At 36.6% G+C, this 16,734-nt stretch overlaps 1 protein-coding gene across 1 annotated transcript; it reads right to left on the reverse strand.

The window, feature by feature from the left end:
- Positions 1-962: 962 nt before the first annotated feature.
- Positions 963-6,630, reverse strand: LOC131438851 (eukaryotic translation initiation factor 4 gamma 2). The gene is made up of 5 exons (XM_058609188.1): positions 6,263-6,630; positions 5,310-6,202; positions 3,366-5,232; positions 3,132-3,297; positions 963-3,065 (listed from the first exon to the last, which is right to left on the reverse strand). The coding sequence occupies exons 2-5, from the start codon at positions 6,050-6,052 to the stop codon at positions 2,881-2,883; spliced, it is 2,961 nt and encodes a 986-aa protein (XP_058465171.1). The 5' UTR covers positions 6,053-6,202; positions 6,263-6,630; the 3' UTR covers positions 963-2,880.
- Positions 6,631-16,734: the final 10,104 nt, after the last annotated feature.

Raw genomic sequence — 16,734 nt, forward strand, 5'->3', positions numbered from 1 at the left:
GAGCCGAGCAATGAGCATTATATTTTGTAACATTCGCAAGGGCCTATCGTGCGATATGCCCTAATCACATGTTACTACCGATATGATTGTTGCTACTATTTAAGCGTATAGCGGCCCTTACACGTGACAATATTATTGTCAATCCAAAGTATTGTCAATACCGTCAATCCAATTGACTTGGTAACTTGAGTCCGCATTTTTCGAGAAAATCAAGCGTTTGGAGATTCAAATATTGCAAATGAATATTAAAATATAGAGAGAAGACATTATTGCACATATTTAACAGTTTCTCTCTGGAGAGAAAGTATTGTTGGATTGATGAGCAGTTTTGATTTTTTTGACAATATTTTCGTCAATCCAATGAAGTTTCCATTACACGATCAAAAGTATTGTCAATACTCCTTGTATTAACAATAATATTGTCTCGTGTAAGGGCTGCTTATAGTTGAATGACAATGGAAAACAGGCTACGGTTACTATGGTATTTTGCTCAGTGTACATTCACTTCACTTGATTTCCATCGTGAAGTGATACCCATAATAAGGGTCACATTCACTTTACTTAATTTCACGGTGTAGTGACACCGATAATAAGGGCCTTAAATTTTAATGTGATGATTTCAACATCCTAATCCAACTTCGTAAGGAAGCTAAGTTTTGGTATTACATTCTCTTTGTAGAGTTGGCCTTTCTGTTTCAACAGACTTCGCAGCCGATTCATAGCATACAAAATCATTGCATGGTTAATACTACGACCTTTCTGACACTAAAAATCTTTCCAGGTCGAAGGTCGGACATAATAAAACTGATCTATAACACCAGCGTCCAATGCATTGAACTTTTAACCCGGACAAAAAACTTTGAAAACGGGCAAAAGTTCATTTTGAAAAACAAAAGTTTACGGGAGCGCGCGCCTCTCATTCGGTTTCTCAATGATTTCTGTAGAAAAAAAAGTCGGATATCTTTATGGTTTGGAGGTTTGTCGAATTCGTGATTTTATTTTTGTTGTTTTCTTGTATTTTGCACATTTTTTTGTTTTGCTTTTCAGTTTTTTTTTTCTTCTTTCAACAAACTTGTTAGCTTACGGATTGCAATACGTTACTTTAGATTTCTGATTTAAGTTCTTTGTTTCACGTTCTCTACAAGGTTATGATAGTGTTACATATTTTCGTACTTTTCTTTTTGCGCCTCCATCCATGAAAATATCCTATCTCACTAAAATGTTTTTTTGTTTTCAAGACGTGGTGAACGGACTGCAAGAGTCTTTCTTCCTTTTTTTGAATCGCTGTTTTCCAAAATCAGCGACGAAACTTTGCGGGACTGACTGTTTTTCGTCTGTAGATTTTGCGGAATCGGAAGGTAATTATTACAGTTTGAGACTGTTTTTGCTAGTTGTTACATCATGTGTATTTAATGGTTAATTTTGTGTAGTCAGTATTTTCATCAGAAGCACTACCGAAGATTAAGAAGTCTGCAATACATATTGTAAGTTCTTCTCCCAACACTATAATTGACTCTCGGGTTAAATTTGGGTAAAAGAACAATAACAATAATGCTCTCCCAACGAACGGAACAAAGTTTGAAAGTGTGATATTGCGACCCGAGAGCTTGAGAGGTTTTGATTGAATTAGTATATTGGACTTCCATGGACTTTGAAGGGATGATGAAATCAACTTACGTCCATTTGGATAATTGGCTAGATATTCATATTTAATCTACCTACGAGCTACGGTTGTTCTATTATGTGGATTGATATTTTTTAATGTGAATTTAGTTCAATTTTCGTTTGTTTCCCTCTCAGTCTTCTTTTAGCAACAAACTATAACGACCGATTGTTTATCGGTGTTGGGGAACTGTTCTTCTCCTTCAAAGAAGACTCTCACGTGACTTAAACGTAAATAGATGCTATGCTAAAAGTTTGAGGATTTGACGGAGAAGACACCTTGGAAATGGTGCTTCAACCGATTCGGTTTGGCGATGACAGATTAGCATTCCTTTTAGTGATAATACAATGCCGTTATATGTTTTCTGGAGCTGCTGCGATGAGCGTGTGTATGTATCAGAGTGAATACTAGTGAACGAGTGATTTTCAACGGTGCCGACGAGTAGTCAAGATCTAACTTGCATCACCACACAATATTTTTTACTTTTCTGTCTATATTTGCATCATTTACAAAAATTAAACACTAGTTGTTTACACTATAAGTCAAATCTAATGCCATATACAAAGGTTCCATCGAATCATCTCACGCTATGCTTTGTTTCAAAAGAAGCTTCAATTGCACTTCCATTCAGTTACTACAATCTATTATAGATCTTCTCACCATTCGATCTTAGCATGCTTGTTTTTATTGGTAGAACTAGATTGATTCACTATTACTCTCACATTTGGCGAATACAAATTGATCTAATTAGTGGCGAACAGAGAAGAACACTATTTTCTTTGCATTTTACAGTTCTATTTTTATATAGGTTGAGTTTTTGTAATGATATTCTATTTCAATTAGACTGCTACCGTTTACTTTGTGTGAGTGTCTGGTGTTACATTTATGGGTTTGTGTATGTGTGATCTATTTTACCCAACCATTCGCATCAAAACAAACCAAAACACCAATTCCAATTTCATTAGCTAACCTACGATTTTGTCACTAATCAATCACTGATCGGTACACAGAAGGAAATAAAAAAAATCAGCAAATCCAACTAATGTAAAACAGCTCCTTTTTCCATCCATTTCAGAAGCAAATTTTTATCCAGAATTAAAAACAATCTACAAAAGGTACGATTGGAATTTACAATACAATAAAAATAAACCTTTTCTGCTAAATTTCATAAATCACCATCAATCGAATCATGGTGTAAACACCACGAATTGAAATATTTACTCCTCGTCCTCCTCGTCTTCGTCCTCTGCTTCCGCTAGCCAGGTCAGCCATTGATTTACCTGGAACAGTGCCTTGCCCTTACCCGGGTACATATCGGTGACGTCTTCCTTGTAGCGCAGGAAGGCGTCCTCCTCTATTACACTCAGTTCGTAGAACTCACGGAACCAACGCAATAGGACTCCTAAACGGTGCGAAAAATATCAATTAGACAACAATCAAGATAAGAAACAACGTGGATCAAACATACCCTTTGGGAAATCAATGCTGTACCAGTACACTTGCATCGCATATATGGCAATCAGCTGCAAGTCATTGTTACCATTGAGAAACGCGTTCAGCACCGGACAGTACTTCTTGAGCGTTTCCATTTCCTTTTCCAAAGCTTGCTTCTCATCTGCACATTTAGATGATTCCTGCGATAGCAAAGAATCAAACACTGAAGTTATTAAGCGAGAAAAAAAACGAAAAATATATCGGCTACCTGGGTGATATATTTCAACAAAACCGTCATCACAGCGGTTATGAATCCTGGATCGATGTAGCAACTGGCTTCCACGTTTTCCTTGATCCACTTGTAGAACTGTTGTGGATTGGCATCGGCTTGAATCTGTTTCCATAGTTCGGCCTGCACCCGCAGTAGTGGATACAAGAAGCTTAAATTGCGATCTTCGAGAATCTCCGCCATTCGATCCTTAGTACGGTCACTTTCCGGAAGGCTACTCATCAGGTTCACTTTACTTTGTTGGAACATCTCCTGTAGCTTCGATTTTCCGAGCTGCTTGTGCAGTTGTTGCAGCACTAGCAGGAACAGCGGGTAGTGTTGCCCATTGTCGGTGTAGTTGGAAATATCGGAAAGTTTGCATAATTTAACCGGAACTGCTCGTGATAATAGAGACGCTACAATAGTGGTGATTTTTGGGATGGTTTTTTCCTTCTCGTTCATGGAATTGACTAGCGCTTTGAACGATTCCAACGTGGCACCGTTGGAAAGTTTGTTCAGTTTACGTAGTCGCTGTAGAAATACAATAATTTTTTCGTGGAATGGATCTGCTTTGTCTAGCACTTCGTTCATGACTTTGATAACTGAGTCGCGCATGAACTTTTCTGGTATTTTCAGCTCACAGAACTCGCGCACCAGTTCATCCATCAGCGACTCGGTTGTCACTTTGTCATCGTCTTCAGATTTCATTGTTTCCGAACCGTCATCTCCCTTCTCTGAGGACTTGTCATCCTCTGTCTTCACCTTAAGGTCTGCCTCGTTGATAGTATCCGGATTCGAAATTTCATCAACCACTTCCACAACAACCACCTGCACGGCACCGTTCTCGATTGGTTTTTCATTACGTTTTTGCTTATCTTGCTCGATTTGCCCCTTCAGGTTGTCCAGCAACACCTCGGAAGCGAAAATGGAAACCTTCTTCAAAAATTCTTCCTTGTTAGGACCCTTATCCTTCTTTCCCTTTTTCTCGGTCTTTTCCGAAGAAACCTGTTTGATAATGACCTGCTCCTTTTGGAGAGTATTGTTAATTGGTGTTGTGACAGATGCTGAATTGACAATCTGTTGGTTGGATTGAGATTTTTGATTGTGTGTATTGTTACGACCTAACTGAGTTTGTTGGTTTGATAATGGGCTCAGGTTCCTCGGTGTATTCTGCTGACCAATTGGTGTAGGGTTGTTGAAACCACCAGCACTACTGAGTCCTCCTGCAGAAGTACTACCAGAGCCAAGTCCACTGCTATTTGTGGATGACGAAGAGGATTGATTGTATAAACCGCTATTGCCGGTGTTTGCCCCAAAGGCACTATTACCAGCAGACGCCGCGCGTTGCTCACTCAAGAGCGTTCGGGTGGTCAGCGGTGACGGAAAATCGCCAAGTTGCGATGAGTTGTAACCGCTCGGTTTGCTCGACTGCGATGAAGGCGTTTGCGATATCGGCAACTGCGTCTTCATGTTCATATTTTGGGTCTTAAACAGCAAACTGTTCGGTGTAGGACGCATCTGCAGATCCTCGACCGGATTCTGCGGAATCAGATTACGTTTGAACCGTGGCGCTAAATCCTTGTTGTTCATCATGCTGTCTCGGTTCTGGTAGGACATATTGTGCACATTCGATCCACCGCCACTATTCTGGTGGTGATGGTTCTGATTACCGCCACCATCCCGACCACCATGATGATTGTTGTGCTTGTTGAAACGCATGTTGTTATTGTTGCCACCATTGCCGTGGTAGCTGTTATGCTGGTTTTGACCGGTACCGCCACGGTTATTGTGCATGCGATAATTACCTCCACCACCACCGTTGTCGCGATGGTCACGGTTACCATAACCGTTTTGGGTATTTGAATACCTGTTGGCGATATTAGTCATAAATTAATATAAGTCAAACAAAAAAGAATCATTTATTTATCACGATCTGAAACTTACGTTGGTGGTATCAATGGTGATGGACTAGAAACGCTCAGCAGGTTGAAACTGTCGTTGAAGTTGAGTGGATTAAGTGAGAACTTACTAATCCAGTCCCGCTGATCGCCCCGTTCCGAATTCCGATAGTCGCGGCCTCGACTGCCGTATGGCGGCCGCAGCACCAGGTCATCCTCGTTTGTGAGCTCCTGGATCGGAGCCGGTCCTTCAACACGGGCCACCTTTCTCGGTGTCCAGTTGTTTTTGCGCAGCTCGATTAGATCACGCAATAGAAACCGGATGCGCGGTGGAAATTTGCTCGACTGGGAATACTGTTCCATCCGATCGAAGTACTGATCCATCAGCTGTTTTCCCAGCTCTGTATCCAGATTCTTTCCGCATGTCTTGATGAGCTGTGCCAAGCATTCCATGTCCTCGCAATTTTTCTCCGTCGTCGCACCCGACTTATTGGTGAAGAGTGAGCGCAACATCTTGTGCAGATGTGGCTCACCCAGCATGTCGAGCTTGTACAATTCGCCGATGAACTTAACATTACCCAGTATCTTTTGTTTGGCCACATTTTTCTTTTCCTCCAAATCATCGGTTAGAGCGAGTTCTGAATTGATGATCTTCTCACTGTATTGGACTCGGTTTTCGAACTTGTCGCGACAAACGTTTAGCAATATTTGCAGGAAGGTATTGGACTTTGTTTTGTCGATATCGATCTCTAGTTCTTTCTCGATCCGTTTGCACAGCTGTGCGTACATAGACGAGTACTTGGGTTCATCTAAAGCTTTGTCAAATATCAGCAGGATAATTCCGTTTAGAATCTTGGATGAGTTTAGGTCGAGCTTCAACAGGTCATCACTGAGCTTTTGAAATTTCTCTGGAGTTAATTTATTCAAAATACCGCGTACCTAAAAATATGAAACCTTTAGAAAAACGATACGCAATCGTAGTAGAATTAAAAGACTTACTTTACGGAAAATCGAATCAATTCTGGCCTCTTCGGTGAGTCCATGTTGCGGTCTCAGTGATGGAGGGACCCAGCGTCGGCTAGCGGGGGGGACTTGATTTTCCCTCCCCGTGGCACGAGACTCTGTCCCCGTTTGCCTGGGGTCTTCCGTCTTGGAGGTTAGCAACGGACTACCAGTAGGATATGCACTCCGCAACCCAACCGACGACGGAACCGCTATCTTCTCTATTTTTCCGGGAATGGTGAAAGAAGAAACGGCAACCAGTGGCGGTGTTGGATAGCCTTGCTGTTGCTTCTGTAGTGGCTGATTCCTCCCTGGTTCGAACGAGTGGTACGTTGAACGGTGAATCCTAACGGTGTACTGGGACGTGCCCACCTACAATTCCGATCTGGATCCGAATCCTACCAACGAACAACGGCAGATGAAGTCTCAGTTATCGCACACTTGCTTCCGCGTTTGGATAGAGGAAGCCGTGTACCGATTCCGGATGCAGGGAATGAATGTTCTGTTGCTCGACCGCGACTAGTTTCACGGTTGACACTTATTCTGCAAGGACAAGAAAGGTAAAAGACAACACATTACTATCCATTTCAAGAGGTTGGCTCGCTAAGGTCTTCAAACTTGTCATAAGTTTCACTTGTATTTAATAAATTGGTAACGGTCGATGAAGACATTCGAAATAATCGAAGTAAACTAATATTTATTTATATCTAGTCATTTTTTTAATTTGTTTTCTAGTACATAAAAACAGATTTTTTAATACGACTTCAGCATTTATTATTTTAGCAAAAAAGTGCTTTACATTGCCTCAAACAGAGAAAACTCTGGTGAATATTCCTGGATATTAGAAAAAATATGAAAAACTGTGGCACAAGCTTTATATTTTTAACACATATTCTCGCAACTTTTCTGGTTTCGATTTCCAAAACCGCACACATGATCAGAAAATTTTTCTTATCCGAAAGATAAATAAACTAATAATAAAACCTCAATAGTAAAAAAACCACAACAAATATTTATGAAATGTTGAAATCCATGTGATGCAAAAACTAAATAGAATTGAATTGTTTCTAATATCAATAAATAAATTGCACTCAGTAATTTATTTATTTATTTCAAAATGAACTGTCATATTATGATCATAATGATCATTTTAAATAATGTATCAAATATTGGCTTGTATTGTGCTACGTGGGAAATGCAAGTCGACCCCAGATGATACTCGTTCGAAGAACGTTCAATCGATCTTTGTTAGTAGACAACGGTTCATACCTTTCATGTGATTCATGGATATTGAAGATCTTCAAACTTTTTAGGAAAAAGCTCACTTAGCAAAAAAGTTACTGTGAATTTTGAAGTATCAGCCATCAACATTCTACCGGCAGGCTGGGCGGTGCTGTTTGGGAGTACCACCAGATAAATATCAACAATGAAATATGTAATACTACTACGAACTATTCGCTGAGCTGAGCTGAAGTAGATCGCCCGTAGTTGCACTTCGTGATTGGCCGAATGAGTGAAAACGTACAATGAACCAAGAAAATGAAGCTGGGAGAAGCAAATCATTTTCACTGTCCATACCCACTCACTCCTAACTTTGTATTAAATGATCAATAACGACGCTGGCTACGACCAAAGGCTGTGCTACTGAGGGAAAGGAAGGAATGTTAGTCCGATACTCGTTGTTTCTAAAGACCGCGAGTACCACTGTATCTCCACGAGCATCACGGGATAGGAGATTTGTTAGTAGGGAGGGAAGGAGATCCGGATATGTTTTGGTAAACAATATAATCTCAACAATACCTGATTTTCGATACTCAGGAGAAATATAATAAGTAAGAAAAATATAAATGGAACGATCTCACTAGTATCCCTTTCCTCCTGCTCGCTCTGCTGTCAGCAACGCGAGATGACAAACGACCACTGAAAGAATAAAATAAAAACACTCGCGAATGGGTCCGCTGCAGACCAACCCTAGACCTTCAGTCTGAATGACACGATCGACTTGTAAACTTTCACACATTCCATAGAAATCCGACAACACCGACAATGACATGCAGACGGCGCTTCGATCGGTTAACAGGTTAGCATCGTTGAATTTTGGGGCGATAAATTCACAGTATCCGCCGCTTGAGCATCTTTAGTTTCGCGGATCAATATTATTCAATAAATAGCACTCTCACTTCTAAACACATACTTGTCACACCTGCACTATCACTCAAAATAACTATTTCTACCAAATTTTTAACTATACGTATCAAACAACGCATTGAAATTATACATTTTTGAGAGCAGCACCAGAACACCGCATCGCACTTCCAGTGATGCCAACTCTCCTCTCTGTAATACTACTACGAACTATTCGCGACTATTTTCTTAAATTTTATTTTTGAGTAAATCTTTTAGATTACTACAGTCTACAATTCTTATTACTTTATTTGTTGCTTATTTAGTTATTGTGAAGCACCAAAGACATCATATTAACAAGATCTCCAGCTTCCCACATTTCCAGCTCTCACATTTCCCGAACAAATCATTGGCTACATCCTTTTTGAGATCATTGCGCCCTCAGGCGAGTTTGCATTTAATCTCGTACATAGAAGCAGGAGAGAGAAATGTCAAATTCGAGTGCGCCAAAAATAGCAGCACTGCGCACCCATACAATTAACATGATATGTTGAATGTGATGCCGTGCTACACGCTAAAAATAACATAACCATTTTTGACTAATTTTTAACCATTTATATGAAAAAATAGATTAGTGATAAAATGGTTATATTTAAGGCGAAATTGAAGGTTTTTTTTAATCATTTTTCGAGATGCGTGTAGCGGCTGTAGAAGAATAAAAACAAGCCTTGGGTGTGTGGAAAAAAAACAAAAAGTGAAAAAACGGCGCCATGTTCAGCTGCGAAAAATCAAAAATAATTGTTTTTTATATTGTTCTGGAGTAAATTATATTCGGAAGTTTATCACAATTTATGTATATTACTCACTCGCTTTCTTGTTAGTATAAAGCCGACTGTAAATGGAAGAACTAAGGGAAAAACTGGACCAGGAAAGTTTGTCTATATTGGAAGGTAATGGTCACATTTTATATAAATTTACAACTTAAAAACAAATACAAATCAACGTAAGGTTTGCGATGTCATATTCCGGATTGTAATGAGTTCATACCGGGACATGTAGATGAACTTAAACATCATTTTATTCGAATCCATAAACTTAAAACTTCAGTTTCAAATGAATTACCATTCCGATGTTCAGTATGTGGTCAAACAAACACGTATTTTAAAGACTTGCGAAAACATTTGCTGAAATTTCATCCAATGAACAAAGAATTAGCGATTGAAACAAATGAGTCTCCACAAGTTAATACAAATATCGATGCCATAGAAGGATGTTCCAACCATATAAACAATGTTGAAGCTACTATTACGAATGCAGGATTTTTTATGAACCCTGTTACATTAGAGAATATGTATGACTTGGCATCTGAATTCATAACGGAAATGCGATGTGATGTATCACTTCCAGAAAGCAAAATACAAACATTCATGAAGTTCAGCAAAACGATGTTAAACAACTATAACCGATATGTAATAAGATTGATTCAAGAATTTCTTCCGCTAAAAGACTTGACTTCTCACGACGAGGCAGTTGCAAATTTAATTAATAGTTGTGAACTCCCTAATATTTTCGCTGATGTTCAAACTTTCAAACAAAATATAGCATTTTTATCTGCAAAGTCTAAATGTGCGATACCTGAACCAAAACAAATCGTTTTGGGAAAAACGAAGAACATTAAAACAGTAAGACTTGGAACAACAGTTCGTCGTTGTGGGCAATCATTGAAAAAAATTAACCTTTTTAAAAAAAGGACTACTGTATCTATAGATCAGCTTCACTACATATCAATTCGTGATACATTGGAACTAATTGTGCAAAACTCAGCTTGTCGCAAAATGCTGGAAAATGAGCATTCCAATCCAGATGGAAATTTGTGTGGATATAAAGATGGAAAGCGTTTTGGAAGTCACGAGTTTCTTTCGAAATTTCCTAATGCTATCAGACTATCTCTGCACATTGATGAAGGCGAATATTTGAATCCTTTAGGATCGCGTAAAAGCAATAATAAATTAACAAATGTTACTTTCAAAATTCAGAACTTTGATCCGATAATTAATTCAACGATCGATCGAGTTTATCTTGCGCTCATGGTAAAATCTAACGTATTGAAGAAGTATGGATATCAAAAAGTATTAGAGCCACTTCTCGAAGATCTGAAAACATTATCTCTAGAAGAAGGTGTTGTCGTTCGGAAAGGTTCTGAAGTTATTTGTATACTTCGTGCAGTATTAGTCAATGTACTTGGTGACACTTTAGCAATTCACGATATATTCGAGCTGATGCCTCCACAGTCAACATTGTTTTGCAGAATGTGCTATATAGATAGACATCTTTTTTTATCTGGAGCATATGGTGAAGTTGTTCCGATTAGAACACCCGACAGTATTGCTTCTGATCTCTCAGCAGTATATAACAAAACAAAAAAAGCAAGTGAAGTTGGAATAAAACAAAGATCATGTTTAAATGATATACCACACTTTAATATAGCCAATAATTTCACTTTTGACCCCATGCACGATTTGCTAGAAGGTGTTATTAGTATGGTGCTGAAGTTAATTTTAAACAATTTTGTATGCGTTAAAAAATTGATCTCCATTACTACAATTAATAATAGAATAAAACAATTTCATTATGGCGATGCTGAATCCAATGACAAGCCATCGGGTAACTTAACTTTAGAAAAACTTAAATCAAAATCAAATGCAATCGGTCAGTCTGCGGCTCAAACTTGGACGCTTTTACGATCATTTCCATTTTTATTTTGGGATATACTGAGTACTGAGGAACAAAAAGTACAGATAGTCGGACTTCTTTTAAAAATATCATATTATTGCTTCTCATATAAAATTAGTCAATCTATGTTGAATGATCTAGACGATGCTATAAAAAAGTTTTTCGTATTATTCAAAATATGTTTTCCTTTAACAGATGCCATAAATAAAGTTCACCATCTTGCACATTATAAACGGGTAATCAAAGAATGTGGACCGATTGCCAACTTTAGTTGCATGCAATTTGAAGCCAAATTCAAAGAGTCGAAAAGTCAATCGAAGACATGTAATAATTTTAAAAACTTGACATACAGTTTGACGAAAAGATTAAATTTGCGACAAATTTACAACATACAACACCACAAATATGACATAAACAAATCAGTGATTGTTTCGCACACTTTAATTGAAAAAGATTCGTTGGATGATGCACTATTGCTTTTTGATCTGCCAAATACTGTTGCATTGATTACTCATTTGAACATAAATGGAACTGATTTTAAACCAGGTTATGTTGTTAAATATTATATTTGTGAGCAAAAGGAATTCGGTCTGTTGAAAGCTGTTATTCAATCTGGTGACGAAACAATTTGCATACTACAAAAGATAAATTGTTTACGTTTTTGTGAAAATTCTTTTAGTTATATTGTAGAAATAGAGGAGCAAAATATTCGTATTCCTTGTGTCAAATTACTTACTCGTAAGACCTATAACTTGTGGAAATATGTTCAAAAAGAAGACGAATACTTTCATATAAGTTTAAAATATGTTGATGAATAAATAACCTTCCAAATCGTTTTTCTGATTTTTCCACGTTATACCATCAAGCTCAAATATCGCATAGAGTTCTACCATTTTAAAGGTAGGTTAATCATGTTTATAGCTATATTAATATTTATTAACAAGCATGACCATGATATCGAACTAATTTTTGAGATTTTAACAGCATGTACAAACTTATAACTAATCATAATAACAAGCCATAAAAAGAGTATTCAGGGATACACACAAACTATGCAATAATAGTCAAATTTATATATGATATTTTATAAACAAAATTTGAACGTTAAACAATGATTAAATAGAAACAATAAGGGATAACACGAAAGTTGAGAGAAATAAACGTAATAGCTTAACTACGATAGAATTTTAATTGTAATCATATAAAATATATAGTATATTTGAAATCAAAATTGGAACCTCTTATATTTTTGGAAATTTTAGTTAAAATGAATTAATGTATTTTTAGAAATTTTAGTTAACTAAAATTATTATATTTTTTGAAATTGTACTTAATTAAACCTAAATAAAAATATTGTCAACAACTTCACTTATTGTATGACTGATGCATTCGGTTTAAAAACTATTGATTGGGCTGATGTTTTCAAGATACTAATTGAAAACAATATTTCGAGCTAATCAGCACTTAGTAAAACTGTTGTTCAAGGCTAATTCAACCTATTGACAGCACATATTTTGAGAATATATGGTTTTTAGAAAGGATACATAAGTCAGTTCTGGATTTACTATAGCGGAATAATACTTTTCAAATCCACACAATAGCTAGTTGAATTTTTCCATATTTTCAATTGAAGTCTGTTTCAGAATGCATGGACGCCGTCGAAAACCTCGACGATTTCGAAATAATTAAGAACCTCTCATTTTTTATGGTTGTGTTCTGTTGTTTAACTTTATTTCTCACCACTTATGTAACTGTTTATTTGTTTCCAGCATTTTATTCCAAAATGCAAGGACTTCTAACCTAAAATGCTGACACTTTGAAATCAAATGTTCTTTAAACCAAACAAATGTTTGAATCTTCGAATATATAAGTAGAAGAAACCTAACAGCAGTCCAAAACAAAAAGCATCGCTCAGGCCCACAGTTCGAAAATTGTTCGATGCGATATTTGCTGGAAATTTGAGCTATATAATCACGAATGACGAAATCTACGTGAAGTTCGATTACAAATCCTTGCCAGAGTCATAATTATATAATTAACTTATATCAACAGTATATCCAAATGTATTACATATCCAATACATTTACATTATTTCCACTGAAAACTAGTTGCGCCTTACATTCTGGGACAGACTTTACTAAGCCTCGTAATTCGTTCTCATGCTGCCTTTTTGCGACTGTCTAATGATCAAGATAAATACAAAGACTACATAAACAATCAATGTTTTATTCTAAAATGATTGTGAGAATTAGACCAAACAAAAGTATTTACTAGCATACGTTTTTCCTAAATTGAAAAATAGATTAATAGAAATTAACCATCTAAATAAATCTTTTTTGCGTTTTGCGTTTTTTGCGTTTATTTACACATATGACAAAAAATATTACTTTTAGATGAACAAATAAATAATTATTCATTGATGGAACTGAACGAATCGCATTTAACGAACATGGGAATCATCAGAAATGGACCACGTTTGATCATTCTCGGAGTTATTAGAAGAAATAAGGAACTTGCTGATCACGCGAATATGCCTTCAACAAGCACTGGAAATATTCTTCAAAACACTTCTGAATTTTCGGTAAATAATAACAAACAAGAAAATTGAAGCATTTTAACAATATTCCTGTATTTCCAAGGTCCGCAGATTACTTGAATCGGATAAAATCTTCTCTCAAAAAATACTTTATCCTCTGCTTGATCATCAACAAGTTCCGCAAAGGAAACAACTTTGCTGGATGGTGAGAATCTTGTGTCGTCCGTGGTATGACATGATTATCGAGAAAAAAAGGTAAGCACATAATGAATGATCTTTGTGTATTATAAAATTCTGCATTAATGCACGAAATCTTTCTCTACTATATCAGGAGCATTTTAAATAATTTCGGTTCCTTATTGTTTGCAATAAGTCTGCAAGTATAATAAACTTTTTATACTCATCTTTCTTTAAGCATAGTTCTAAGCATCATATGACTACTTTTTGAACCCGTTTTGCTACCTATAGGCTTTATAACTCATAGCATATGAAGTAATAAAAAAATTCGTGGTTTTATTCTAGTACAAGTTGTTTTACTTTTAGTTCAGTTGTTAGCCCGGGTAACAGGTTTTATAGAAGCTTTGAACACTATTTTATTACTTGTCAAAAGAAGCACTTATTATAGTTGTCATAAAACTTGTAAAGATTGCAGAAACAATCACAAAACTCTTAAAAATTATAATCAGAACCATAAGGCATTCTAAATGTTACTTAGGATGTGATGTTTGTTCAATTCATACCTCCCATAACTGATAATTATATCAAAATAACAACGAACTAACTATTTTCAATTAATTCAAGGTATCCATCGGTGGAAGAGAAAAAATTCTTAGCAATGAAGATTCTGATAACTTTCCCTCACTTGAGATCTACGGCAGTTGGAGATGGAAGCGCGGAGGTATGTGCATATTTTGTTGTCTAACAATATTATCACTGCAGTTGAAAGCGGCAATAGTTTTTATAAGGTTAATCTATAACCTTACTACTAGTGCGCATTATAGCGCATCATAATACAAAAAGGCGCAATACTTTCGACATGTTATATTTAGCGTTGAACATGATATTGATGGTCACTAGTTCCGTTTTCGAATTCTTAACCTGTAACGCGAGTATAAATAAATTTGTATTGATCCGCCATACGATGCCATTTGCATATATTCTCATTTTGTCGTGAATACGACTTGCTTTACTATGAGGTGCCTTTTCAAAATTTACCCTGTACGAGAATGGGCAGAATTTAATCTCGAATATCTTTTGTTATATTAAACGCAGCAACATATTTTTTTCTTCATATCGGAAATATGATCAGCAATTTATGCTACAATTTTCAGTAGTATGAGATAACCGAAGTTTTCTAAAATGCTTGGTATAAACAAACCTTACGATGTTGAGAAGTTGTACATTCTTTGTTACGTTGTACATCACGCCAAAACCTTTGGCGTGATGATAATACTTTACCTAGCTGATGACATAGTTACAAAAACATCAAATTAACAAGATACCCAGCTCTCACATTTTCCGAACAAATCATTGGCAATATATTTTTTGCTAGCATGGAGCCCTCAGGTGTGTCCGCATCGAATCTCGTACATAGAATTAGGGAAGAGAAATGTCAAATACGTGCGCGCCAAAATAGCAGCACTACGCACCCATACAATTTACATGATATGTTGAATGTGATGCCGTGCGATGGCGTTGCTGAACTGAAGATTGTTTTCGCTCCAAGCTGACAGGGTCTGATAATTAGAATACAATTTATAAATAACTGAATAATATTCAAACAAGATCTTTTATATACGAACAGGTTGTAAGATGCTTACTAAAAATATCTAGTTTGTGAAGTGCATATCATATCTGAGGACAAGATTTGACAATTGTTAATCCTGTTCGAGAACCAGTTTCGGACCAGCTCGTGATTGGTTGAAATTGACATAAGCAAGTACAAGTTGTTGACATTAATATTACTGCAGAGTGGTGGAAAAAGTGTTGTCAGTATCGTCGGTAACAATGTAGCTTGATGTTGCATTTAGAAAGTCTGAAATCACGAAGTGTGATATGGACGAAAATATTTATTATGTTGGATGTATTTGAAAATAGTACCAATCCTTTGTGTACTTCTGTATGTTAGTATTTTTCTCAAATAGAATATGTTGAATGCTTTAGTTAATAAATCTGCAAAACCTAATTACCCAAAATTAAGTGTTTAAAAAATTTTTTAATAAACTGTTTCAACTAAACGTTTTCTTCAAAACAAACATCTTATCAAAATGAATTCAGAGCTATATTTTTGACTGATATAACCTTTGTTTAAGTGTTTTCAAATGATTAATAATCGCATGTTATAAGGGGAGAAGCTTTCCAGAATGAAAAATCATCTATACTGGCAACAGTGATCGCGAGGCATGTATTATTTATAACAGGGAGCAACCGTAATAAGAAGAAAAATAAGTTGGCCCGCGCAATAGACGACCTTCCCCAGGTTCTCTGCTAAGCATAATATAGGCCATTCTATATTCCGGTATTCTTGCTACATGTCCAGCCCACTGTAGTCTGTCTGGTTTTATCAGTCTCCCAATGTCAGTATGTTTGTATAATTGGTACAATACGTGATTCATGCGTCTTCGCCATTCTCCATACTTTGCCGCCGAGCATTGAGCGAAGGATTTTTTCTCTCAAACACACCTTCGCTAATGATAGTACTGTTATTTGTTTTTGCAGTCTGCTTTTTTTTATGCGAACGGTGGAAAAGGAACTGGTCATGAACATACTGGTTATATACAGAGACATATTAGAAACCTAGCTAACAAAGTACCCACTGAACTCAAAAAGTACAGACGACGTATGATTTCGCTGGTAGATGATCCTGAAATGATTGCTGTGGCTAAAAAATGTGCCAAAAAAGAAGCAACTACAGCCAACTTCATTTTCATTCGAGACAGCATGCTCCAATGTGTTAAACTTCATACAACATTAGTTGCTCGGAAGGGAAGTGCAAAAGAGATTATGACTACGTTTCCACATTTTCGATCGTATAATGGAAAATTGGTAAGTGTTCATTTTCATTCTGTGAAATCAA

The sequence above is a fragment of the Malaya genurostris genome, chromosome 3 (assembly GCF_030247185.1).
Source record: "Malaya genurostris strain Urasoe2022 chromosome 3, Malgen_1.1, whole genome shotgun sequence".
Taxonomy (NCBI): domain Eukaryota; kingdom Metazoa; phylum Arthropoda; class Insecta; order Diptera; family Culicidae; genus Malaya; species Malaya genurostris.